This window comes from Zeus faber, assembly GCF_960531495.2.
Source record: "Zeus faber genome assembly, chromosome: 10".
NCBI classification, from domain to species: Eukaryota; Metazoa; Chordata; class Actinopteri; order Zeiformes; family Zeidae; genus Zeus; species Zeus faber.
This window is the reverse complement of record NC_137199.1, coordinates 28,008,047-28,020,835: the sequence shown is the minus strand read 5'-3', so window position 1 is coordinate 28,020,835 and position 12,789 is coordinate 28,008,047. Positions and strand designations below refer to the sequence as shown.

At 45.9% G+C, this 12,789-nt stretch overlaps 1 protein-coding gene across 1 annotated transcript; it reads right to left on the bottom strand.

Moving 5' to 3' along the window:
* Nucleotides 1-343: 343 nt before the first annotated feature.
* LOC307235789 (complexin-2) lies at nt 344-12,559 on the bottom strand (the record flags this gene model as incomplete). Its single annotated transcript, XM_080008000.1, has 3 exons — nt 344-541; nt 2,489-2,664; nt 12,529-12,559. 3 exons carry the CDS (start codon nt 12,557-12,559, stop codon nt 344-346), a joined length of 405 nt encoding a protein of 134 aa, XP_079864126.1.
* Nucleotides 12,560-12,789: the final 230 nt, after the last annotated feature.

Genomic DNA, 12,789 nt, shown 5'->3' with positions numbered 1-12,789 from the left:
AGGAAGGCAGTGTGCAGCCTCTAACAGTTTGGCGAAACCCCCTTTCACAATTATGTTTTCTCTCCAAATCCAATTAACCCCCCCCCGCCCCCCGAGCCCGACGAAAAACAAACTCAAAGCCCGGTCCGGTTCCCACCCCCCTCCATCTCATTCAAGCTCCCTAGCCCCGCCCCCCATGCACAGCCAATCGATACAGTTGCACTTCTCCCTTCGCACCCTTTCTCAACCAGAGATCCTGACCCCACCCACCACCCACGACCACCCCCCGCCCCCTCGGCCCAGCACAGACCGGACCCCCCCCCCCCCCCCCCCCCCGGTCGGGGCGTGTTTGTTTCCGAGGTGTTTACTTCTTGAACATGTCCTGGAGCGGCCCGGGCAGGAACTTGAGGACCGTGTCCAGGATGCTCTCCTCGTCGTCGTCGTCGTCGTCCCCGCAGCCCGCCGGGATGGCCTTTTTGGGTCGAGTCAGGGACCCCTCGCATGCCTGCTCCATGGCGGCCTTCTCCTCCGCCTCCTTCTCTTCCTTCTTCTTCAGTCCGTACTGCCAAGCACAGAGGGGAGGAGGAGAAGAAGGTCGGCATCCTGTACAGGTATCCAGGACGTGCGGTGTGTATTCCCTACACTACACAGTACAAAGCCCATCCACCCAGTCGAGTTTACTGCGAGGGAAATGAGGCAGTAAACAAACAGGTTTTCAAACCATTTACATTTTTCCCAATACAGGACCAAGGTGTGAGGCGCCCTAAAAAAATGTCTGACTCTCCAGAGATCCTGCTCCACGTTGACATGACGATGTCATGCGGCCGCCGCAGATTTCTTGCTCCGCCGCGTCCCAAAGTCGCTGCATTGGACTGAGATCCAATTTTAGGGCGTGTCACATCTCGGTCTCAGTTTTGGGAAATATTGGTTGGAATACCCCTTTTTAGTCATCACGCGTTTAAATATAAAAATGTTCGTCCATTGGTCGTTCTTGCCCCGTAGACGTGGGGGAAGCATGGCGTTGCGCATCGGTCCTGTATTGGGCGGCGTTCCTCTGATCGCTTGATCCTTCAAATATGGACAGCCGGCCCGTGCCTGTCTTCGTCCAGACTCCACCGAGTCAGGCTGCTCTCGCGCCAAGCAGCGTTCCGAGGAGCCGCTTCGCTGGCGCTTACATGAGCAACGCCCGCGCGGGTTGAACCGCCGCCCAATCCAAGCGGGGTTCAGGGAATCAGTGTCCCCCGGGACGCAGGCGTGGCGCTCTGCTCCACTAAATAATAAACGCACCTGCTCTATTTTTGCCGCACCGGCAGTGTGTCGCCGAAGTCAATGACTGAAAACAAAAATGGCAAAATGAAACCGTTTTAATTTCTCATTTGTTTGTTTTCCTTTGTTTCCGACTTGAACAAAACAAAAAGCGATGGTGATGCCCCCCCCCCACATATAGACAGGAGAATGAAGTCGATAGAAAATGGTTTATTGGTCCACGAAAGGGTTAATTATTATTATTTTATTGTTTATCATTCGATTTATTTATATTATTTGTTTATTTTTGTGTTTAATTGTAATAATTTGTAATAATTTCCTAATATTTTTAATAATAATAAATAAATAAAATTTCTACAATTACTAATGGAATGTCTCCTATATAAAATTGCTTTTTTTAATATCCTCTGACGCCTTGAAAGTTCATAGCGGGATTTAGTCAAATTTATCTTGTGTTTTTAAGGTGAAGTTGGCGTGAAAGTTGTGTAGAGTGAGCTGAAGTCTCAGTGCACGCAAAGAGAGCCTCCGAGCCGCGAGGATGAGCGATGGACCTTCTGCGGGTGGAACCATTTCTTCTGGGTTTTCCGTCCATTTTCTATAGACCGCTCCCATCTATATTGAATGCTTCAGTGTGATGTGGTGCAGGATTGGCGCAGGACAGCGTCAGCTGATTACTGGAATAAAGAAACGCCGCTGTTCTGGTGTTAATGGTTAGAGTTTACTCAATATATATATATTTTTGTCTGAAATACATAGAAATGTAGACCGAATAGAAATTGGCGGATCCCCTGCAGTACGTCCGTGGCCCCCCCAGGGGTCGCTGACCCAGGGTTGGAGACCGCTGCTCTCGTGTGGGGAACCAGTGATTGATTTCGCGCCGGAACCTTAATCAGCCTGGAGGACACGCTAATCATTTAGTCTGAAATGAAATGAAAGCCTGACACTCTCCTGGATCTCTGTATGGCCCCAGAAGCGAGTTGCAAAGTTGAAAACAACCATCCTGGATGTAGTTTAGATCGGAGTTAAATATATTACATTGGAGTAGATTACATCCTTTAAGAATGCACATTGTTCAGATCCTTCAGGGAAACGTCATACTTAGAAAGTGATTAAAACACGAAAGAACATTCAGCTCTATCAAAGGATCTTTCGGCCCATGAGATTCAGATTTAATGGATCGAGCCCAAGGATAAGAAGGTGGCTGCTGAGAGAAAGAGAGAGAGAGAGAATAGAGCTTTCTTACCTTGTCCCTGATCGTCTGCCGTACTTTTTCCCTCTCTGCCTCCATGCGGGTGTGCTTGGCCTTCCTCTCCTCCTCCTGCTGCCTCAGCGCCTCCTGGCGCTCCTCTTCCTTTTTGGCAGCATCCGGGTCCTTCTCCTCCTCCCCTCCCAGCATCTTACCCATGTCTTTGGTGGCTCCTGAAAGGAGAGGTCACGGATGCGGGCTTAAGGAGAAGCCGTTATCTCAGAAAGGAGAACAGGATGGGGCACTTCCTCTAGTCGATGCTTGGCAGTACCGGTTTACCCGATAATGTAAGATTAGTGTGAAAAAAATAAAACAAAACCAAAATTCTAATAACATGTTTGTAAACTTTTGAGCTTCCCAGTACAGCCAGTCACCTCTGCCGATGTGTCTAGACACACCCATGCAGAGGTTGTTATTGTTTACCAACGGCCCTCAAAAGTGATTTATTTTCTAGGTAAAAGCGACGGAATGTTCATTTTTAGCACAGATTACTGATGTATTGCACAATGCACACAGGGAAAAAAAACCTGAAAAACCTAAAGAGAAATTAAATATGGGAAATGCACCTGAAACCCACACACATTCAGCTGGATCCCATTGTCCTGTGCTTGCCTTCCGTAGGAAAAGGCCCCATGCGCTCGCATGACTTGACAACGGGGGCATCCCTGAGACGCCAGAGGCAGCGGCAGCGTCTTGGACGGTGCGGGGAGACGCTGAGCAGCCAGTTGGAAAGACCTCAGAGGATCACAGATACAGAAGACAACACGCTCTTCTTCCACCCGCTGTCGGCCATCTGTCCGGGCGACACGCCCCGGCCTCGGGGTTTTCAGATCATAGCCGGAGCACCGCGCAAAGTCGAATGAATCAGAGTCGTCCGTGGAGGAATGCAAAACAACACCTCAGATTCTGTTCAGTGATGTTCCGTTGTCTTCGCGTTGCGCATCGCTCTTGTAATTTGTTGCTGGTGTCGGCGGTTTTGACCACGGCAGAATTATGGATCATGTGAAAATAATCCCAGCACCCTCCAGCCTTTTTCATGTTGTTGCTGCCACCGTCCAATCGATAATAAATACGGAGCCACCTGACAATGAATGAATGAATCAAGATAAGATAAGATTAACCTTTATAAGTCCCACAACGGGGACATTTTACGGAGAGCCCTGCGAAGAGAAAACGTCGTCTGGTTATTGAATCAGCGGCCAGGCACGGCGGCGGTGCGGTCGGGAAGTTTCTATCTTTATTTCTTTCTGGAGAAATGGGATGAACGTTGGAAGAAATGAACGCATGAACGATGAGACCGTAGGTGCTGTGCAGTACATCGCGATGCACATGTTTTGGAGCCTGTGATGAATCAGATCTATGGATTCATTTCCTGAGTCATGCAGCCGTACTCTGTCATTCAGACAAAGCTGCTCTGAGCTGCAGAAGAAAGACTTCCGTTTTGACGTGTGTATTCGTATTCCTTTGCCATCTTAAGTGTGCGTATCTGTCACTGCAACAGCAAACAAACCCTTTGATTCACAGAGAAACTGAAAAGCTGCCGACGTTCCAATGGAAACCTGTGTGATGACACACTATCGTACAGGAGATATTCCCAAAATTTACAAATATTTACAGTAAAAGTGTGGCCTCCACAAATAGCAATCCACAGACCTTTAGATCTATATTTATATAATATTCAATTCACCTTCAGATAAAGTGGTAAGAATGAACATTATGACCAAACGACAGCATTGCGTTTATCTATCCGATGATCGCGTGGTGATCATAGCCGCACGATAGAACTCCCAAATTTACAAATAGAACCGTTTCTGTTGAAACATGATTCCCCTTTTTAAACAGCAGCCCGGTTATGAAGGCCCGCGGGACGGCCGGCGCTGGGTCTAATTTGTGCGTAATGACCCTGCAGAGCTGTGTGGCAGCACAAACCCAGGATGACAAATTAGCACTCGGCCGGGGACGGAGCGAGCTGTTGAGGGGGGCGCTGTTTGAGGTGGTGGTGGGTGGAGGCTCCCTGGTGACCCCCTAGAGGGCCGGCTTTAAGTCATGGTGTCCAGATACACATATATAGATGCACATAAACTGCATTCTACCTACTACCAGCACCATTACTCTAACTGCACAGTGCAGATATTTCATTTTATATACAGTATATTGCACAATTACACAACTCCCTATTTCTGTCAGAATGTGAATTGTTGAGAAAGGTGAATTCTTTGTTGATTATTATTCATTGTAACATTTAATTATTCATTGTTAATTATTTTTGGTTTACTGTACAATATATAGCCAAAATGTTTTTAGTATATTTTGGTTTATTTTTTTGTTCATTAATATTTAATTGTTTATCATTCGATTTATTTATATTATTTGTATATTTTCATGTTTATTTTGTAATAATCTGTAATTTCTTAATATTTTTAATCATAATAAATAAATAATTAATATTTCTACAATTACTAATGGAATGTCTCCTATATAAAATAGCTTTTTTTAATATCCTCTGATGCCTTGAAAGTTCATAGTGGGATTTAGTCAAATTTATCTTGTGTTTTGAAGGTGAAGATGGCGTGAAAGTTGTGTATAGTGAGCTGAAGTCTTACTACACACAAAGAGAGCCTGCGAGCCGTGAGGATGAGCGATGGACATGCTGCGGGTGGAACCATTTCTTAGAGTTTTTCCGTCCATTTTCTATAGACCTCATTCTCCTTGTCTATATCAAATGCTTCAGCATGATGTTATGACAATAAGTTCTGAAATGAATAGTCGAAAAAGGGCCGTGTGGGTTGAAAATGATGGAATAATAATATCCATTAATGTATATTCAGGCAAGAGCTGCTGTATGCAGATGTGGTTTTGATTTACAGTTCGGCTTATTTCCCATTTTCCATTTGGATGTGGTCATTGCAAAAGACAGACAAACCGAAACGACCCTTTTGGAACATCATGACTAAATTTTATGATGTATATAAGGAACTGAATTGGTGCGATGACCAGCCTTGGGGAACAACGTGTTGAGAACACGTCCACTGTACATGTCAGAATGCACCGACCGAGTTCTCCCTGTGAGATTCCAAACTGCCAAACTGCTTCAGGTTCTGGCAAAAATATATTTTAAGTTAAAGTCTTAAAATATTGCGGTCCACAGTGAGACTCAGTACAGTATGTATTAGGAGAATGGCTAATGAGCCTCTCTCACCTCCGCACGGGTCTAACTTTAGCTCTGCAGAATTAGTCTGGAGATGGATGGCTGGTTAAAGATAGGCTGACTGGTGCTTATGGGACAGCCATTATTAGAGTCCCCGGACGGAGAAGATGTCTTCCCTCAGGCCCGTCCGCCCCTTCACCCTTCAAAAGTATCCAGTGTCCCTCTCAATCCTCCATCCTGCTCCTCCTCCCCTCCCGACACCTCTCAACCCCCGATCCTTTTTCCTGTCTTTCTCTTTTTTCACTTATCTATCCTCAACGGTCGCTTCACCCCGGTCGTTCAGTCCGTGCTTTGAGTATATTGTGGCTGTGTGTCTTGTTTGCCCTCCCTGCTCAGGGAACACAGACGCTGAATAGCTTGAAGCAAACTCTGGTGCAATTCAATTTAAATTGCGCACTGGGAAAATAAACAAGAGAATAAATGAAGGAAAGATTCTGATGAAAATACTTCTCCCTTTCTCTCCTCCTTTATGTTCTCTTTGTCCTCTGGCATGGCGGCATACAGCTATGATGTGGGTGGATCTGTGTATCGTACATGAAGGTAGGCATATTAGGGTGAATGGGTGGAGCGTGACCAACAAGGTCAGTTTCCTCTACGTTCTCCTTTCCTTAGTCGTCCTCCTTAATGGCCTCCTTATCTCCTCGCTGCCACTCTCCTTTGCTTCACCCTATACCATGACATCATGTCATACTGTACATCGTCCATGGACTGTATCTCAGTGGGTACGGTAGTAACAGCACTGATATGGACATTGTTGAAGGTCTTTTATTTATTTTTAATTTTTCCTCTCTATTCACTTTTTTTCCCTTGCACTTCCTCCTCTCTTCTGACGCTCACCCACCCTCCACCTCCCGCCTCCCTGTGCACTCCCATCCAATGCCCTTCCGTGTCCTCCGCCGAGTCCTCCATCAGTCTATTAGAAGCTAGGTCAGCCGCAGCCCTGACAAAGGCGTGTAATTCAGGGCTAAGTGCTCAAACAGCCTTGGCGCCCTAACTGCGCGCTCATCCGCTGGGCGCCTCGTTCATGTTGCCTCGTCTTTGTGCTGCAAATGTTTTCACCCCACGTGGTCGTCGGGCGGGAGAGGCGGCGCCAGGCTCACGGTGTGAGAGTTGCAACGGGCGATTGGATTGTCGGGCGGTTAAGAAATTAACCCGAGAGGTTCCTTTTCAGACGACGGCGAAACAACTGCGAAAGAGCTGCCGTCGGGGCGGCCTTGAGCAAGGCATCCGACTCCGCTGAGGCTTGAAACCGGTCCACGAGTCCTACTTAGTGGCACTCCGCACTCAAGGTTCTGCAGTGCATTGTCCTTGGGGAAACGAGGCTTTATCATTCATGCTTTTCTATGGCTTTTCTATACAACCCATCTCCCAGGTGAAAAGCAGAAACAGTAGAATAATAGACTACAGTTTGGACGAACAATGGCATAGAGAGCTGATAAGGGGCCACGGAGGAAGAAAGAGAAGAGACTGTTTTTTGGAGAGGAGATGACAAAGGATATCAAATTGGGGGCACGGGCCATTGACTCCCTCAGGTAGCCAGTCAGACAGAGAACAGTGCTATTGAATAATTTATCAGGGGCGAGGGGGTTTGAAGAATGAAGCTCATTTAAATAATGGATCACCTTCCGCAGACGAATTAAGGCCTCGTTATTCACAAGTGGCACTGGCGGCGACTCAACATGTCGCTTTCTAGGAACAAGCTACGTGGGGCGAGGCACCAATGGTGTGAGGATTTTTTTCGGCGGCGTGAGGGGCTCCGGAGCGCTGGGCAAGACAGGCAATCGAAGGTGGAAATGCAAACACGCTGCATCGAAGGTATACACGCAACATAAACCAATTGAGCGTGGCGTTTTTGTATCTGCCGTTTGGCCGCCTGTCCGGCCGCTGGATTCCGGCAGAGATTTGTATATGTTTGTGGTGGGTGTAACTAGTTGATAAAGAGATTTCATGAATTTATGATAGCAAACTGCATTCCCCACCTGGTGTGTGTGTGTGTGTGTGTGTGTGTGTGTGTGTGTGTGTGTGTGTGTGTGTGTGTGTGTGTGTGTGTGTGTGCGTGTGTGTGTGTGTGCGTGTGTGTGTGTGTGTGCGTGTTTTATATTGCAATGTGTTTTTAGCTTTTTATTTCTTTGCCTTTATTCCACTTTGCTTTTATATCATGACTTTTATGCCTTATGCAAAGAACTTTGAATTGCCCTTTAGTATAAAATGTGCCATAAAAAAATAATCATTCCTTGCCAGCCCATGTGTGCACGTGTGCGCGTGTGTGTGTGTGTGTGAGCAGGTTAATTACTTTGTCAAAGGCATTGTAACGTCATAATCCCCAATGTGATTGACATTGTTACGGTCAAGGTCTATGTAAATAAATTTGGCGTATCGTAAACTGTTTTCATTATAGCCGCTTCAAAGAATATATAAAGAAAAAACAGTCTTACGACTGCAAACAACCCAATATGTGAATAAATGCAGGATGTCTTAGTTTAGCATAGAACACATTTATAAAATACTAATATTGTAATGAGAGTAGGACTGAAGGTTAAAAAAAAAAATACAGCCTACAGTACTCTATCTTACTGGTGGAAAGTTGACATACTGTATAAGATAGCATAAGATAACATAAGTGAAATATTATTATTATTATTTTATTATTATTATTTTATTATTAATAATATTACACATTTTCGATTTATTTATAATTATATAATATTGTTTAATATAATATTATATATTATATTATTATTATTATTATTATTATTATTATTATTATTATTATTATTATTATTATTACACATTTTCTATTTTTTTTATTATATAATATTGTTTAAATAAAATATGACATGGCTTTGCCAGAACAGGAATATACATTGTAAGAATTATTATTATTATTATTATTATTATTATTATTATTATTATTATTATTACTATTGTCATTCTTTTATTTATTTATTTATTTATTTATTTATTTATTATAAAGAAGTTGAACCAAACCCACATGCAACAGAAAAGATCACAATTTGCTCCTTATCGTTGCTCCATGCTGCACAGGAAATGAAATGTTGAGACCTGGACCACTTCATCTGGATCATTTAGAGATCTTCTTCATGCTCCTTCTTTATTATTCCAGAGGATGTGAGATACAGTGATAATATCACCCGACTTTCCCCAATTTCCCGTCTAATACGATTCGTCAACTCCTTCGACTTCTTTCATTGAGGCCCTTTTATTTATTTTTTTTCATATCTGTTTGCTGTTTGTTTCACAGCAATATTGTCAGGGCACGATGGCCCTGGACTTTGCACTTCGTATTTCCAGTTTCTCATTAATCTGGAAACCTGATCGGCGGCTATTGCTGCACTCACGAGTACAACATTTCAGTGTGTGTGCATGCCTGTATGTGTGTGTGTGTGTGTAGCATCTGCCCGTTCATGCATGTTGTATATTTATATGTAGCAAGGATGTAATACACGTTTGTTTGTTTCAAACATGTGCAGGTTTTCCTACGGTTGGGTGTGCTCGTGTGCACTTCCTGACGGAAAGAGTCCTGGAAGTGCTCTTGTGCATGGTGTGACTGCAATTCTGCAGCTTGGGCTCTCCGTCCTGTCACAGCGGCACGTAAGGCCCCGTAAATCGGTGAGGACAGAGAGCAAAGACATTAATAAAAGCGTGCGTGGCTTTTATGTGTAGGGCCACAGCTGGACATATGAAATCTTATCTGTATCTTGAAATAAATGGATAAAATGACTTGTATAGCCCAGTAGGGCGGTCATGTTGGACCCACTCCCCTCAGACCTGTTCCGTTTGGTAGGGTGTGGGTGTGGGTGCGCTGATGAAGCCAATATCTAATTAAACACCCTGAAAAGGCAATCACAGGCCTAGAGCAACGATCTATACCTCGCCCTGTGCTAATTAAATGTTACAGTGGTGTGGGATAGCTAACGAAATTAGTAAAGGGCCGGAAGCATGAGGCCAGTGTATTTGTATGTGTGTGTGTGTGTGTGTGTGTGTGTGTGTGTGTGTGTGTGTGTGTGCGTGTGTGCGTGTGTGTGTGTGTGCATGTGCTCGTGTTTGAAGTGGCAAGAGTAACCTTTGTAATTCTGGAACAGAAGATAGAAAGGTTTATGCGTATTACAGTATATCAGTTTTAGAGCACATAAGCTTTATTTTGAAAAAAGAAAAGCTCAAAAAAGTAATTGTTTTCATTTGCTGCAATGCTCTGCACCAGAGTTCAGCCCGAGAGACAGAGAATGTGAAAGGGAGAGAGGTTTGATGGAAGCCAAGGTGTGTTGGTGGATTTATATATATTATTTTTTTTTTTCATGTCAACGCACATTCAATTTTGTATAAATATGTACATCTGTCTCTGCATGGAGGTTTATATTTGTGCCTTTCTCTGCGTACATGTGTGAGCACCTGCGCTGTGGGAGTGTGCGTAGTTGCCACAGCATGGGTGTGTTTGTCTAGGTGTGTGCGTGTGTGTGTGAGTGTGTGAGTGTGTGAGTGCATACGTTCGTTGTCCTTTCACTAAATGCATGTTTGCGTGGACTGCTCGTATATATTCATGGGCTTCCCTACAACCAACTGTGTCCCGGTGAAATAAATGCCAATCTGTTTCAAGGCCAGAGCACTGAAAAGGTCATAGCAATAGACACGGCTTCTAAGGTGGAAATTACAGACAACAAGATACGGGGGAGGGTGGATAGATGGATGGATGGATAGATAGATAGATAGATAGATAGATAGATAGATAGATAGATAGATAGATAGATAGATAGATAGATGGATAAATGGGCTGCTAGACACCGGCATTTACAGTACTATCCTCAAAGACATAAATAGACATATGGATGGATGGATGGATGGATGAATGGATGGATGGATGGATGAATGGATGGATGGATGGATGAATGGATGGATGGATGGAGAGATGAAAGTGAGTGGAAAGGTTTAGGGATGCAGAGGAAGGAACGGAAGGCAAACTTATAGAGGGCTGCACCAGCCAGCATGGCGGATGGCGAGAGGAGGGAACGGAGGGAATGATGGATGGATGGATGTGCGGTGAGAAAACGGAGAAGGTCAAGAGAGGTGGGGAGAGCGGGTGGGGGAGAGAGGGGGGTTTGGGGGTAGAGGGGAGGAAGAGAGGGGGCAAAACCCTACAGCCCACCCCTTACCCCTCACACGAGGGCAGGTGGACAGAGAAAGAACTGAGTGATAGCGAGAAAGAGCGAGAGAGTGAGAGATAATGAAGAATGAAGAGGCCGATAGAGGTAGGGAGATGGCCGTCGGACTTCAGCGATCCCGTGGATAAAGGGAGGAACAAGGGAGGAACAATGGCAAATAAAGCAAAGAAAGAAATAGAAAGGGATAAATGGATGAGGACAGGGAGGAGAGAGGGAGGGATGGGAAGCAGGGGGGCGGTACACAGCGGCAAATTGAACCAGCCACAAGGGAAGAAACAAAGAACAATTTAAAAGACGGAGGGAGAGAGAGAGAGAGAGAGAGAGAGAGAGAGCGTGACAAAGAGAGAGAGAGAAGAAGGGGGAGAGGGGGAGGAGGGGGGGTTAAGAGACGAGCGAAGAGAGGCTTAAAGGGGAAATAAAAAAAGGGGGGGGGGGGGGTTAAATGGACAAGAAGGGTGCGGGACGGCAAGGGGAGAAAGGAGGGACGAGGCGGAGGAAAAAAAGAGCTGCACTGATGAAAAACATAAACAGGGAAGCGGGAGGAGGGATGGAGGGATGGAGGGATGGAGGGATGGAGGGATGGAGGGATGGAGGGATGGAGGGATGGAGGGATGGAGGGATGGCGAGGCAGAAGGCAGGAGGGCCAGAGGAGGTAATGGAAATTGAGCTGTAATAGAATAAATCACATTTTATTGCGGCTGGCGGCCGCCGGGCCGATGGGGGCAGATGAGGGTGTTGATTTAAGCGGCCGTTGACCCCGCGGGCCCCCGGAGGGGGGGACGCTGGCGCTCGCACATCGCTCGACCCACACGGAGCTCGCCAGGCCCCCCTCTCGCCCGTGGAGGGTCGTGTTTTTTTTTGTTGTTTGTTATTTTAACCAGCCGCCGTCCCCTAGTTTCAACGGCGGCAGCGTGGCGGGGAGGGCGAAGGGAGACGTGGGTTTTCGAGATACAACCCCGGACCCGACCCCCCGCCCCCACCCCGACACCTCCCCTCCGCCGATCCCTCCGTCCCCACCTCTGCCTTTCCCCCCCATCCGGGTGGTCTTCCACGGAGCCCGCCCGCCCCCTCCCTCCCCTCCAACCCGCCCTTCTGTTTGTGTTGTTGAAATAGAATCTACGCGGTTGACGTGGCGCTAACTCTCCCCGCTCAGGCGTCGGCGGGGGCCCGCCGGGCGTCGGCGGGGCCCACGCTGCGGTCATTTCGCCGGTGCACTTGATGGACAAATTTGGATAAAAACCGCAATGAATAATTGACGACACATATTGCTCCTATAATGACTAAATGTCTTCCAAAGATGAGGAAGGGTTAGAGCCGGTGGGGGTGAGAGGGAGAGAGAGAGAGAGAGAGAGAGAGAGAGAGAGAGAGAGAGAGAGAGAATGCAATGTTTAGATAGAAGAAATGAAGAATGATCGAGAAAAAGAGAGAAACATGATAAAGAATGACCTTCTGACAACATTATTGATGTGGCTGAGTGGACAGATAGATAGATAGATAGATAGATAGATAGATAGATAGATAGATAGATAGATAGATAGATAGATAGATAGATAGATAGATAGATAGATAGATAGATAGATAGATAGATAGACAGATAGATAGATAGATAGTTAGATAGACATATTTAAATGTAGAGAGAAAGGAGTACTTACCGCCTAAAGCTTGTTTCATTACAAAGTCCATGGCTCCTGGTAATTCCTTCTCTTGTTCTTCTCAGAGCCCAGGCAAACTGATCATGTAGCTGCTTGAAACCTGCGATTGCTGCCTCTCCCTCTCTCTCTCCCTCTCTCTCACTCTCTCTCTCTCTCTCTCTCTCTCTCTCTCTCTCCCAGTCCGTCCTCCTGGTTTATCAGGCTCGGTCTTGCCGCTGGCTGTCTGTGCCTCTCTCGTCGACCTGTGAAGAGAAGAAAATA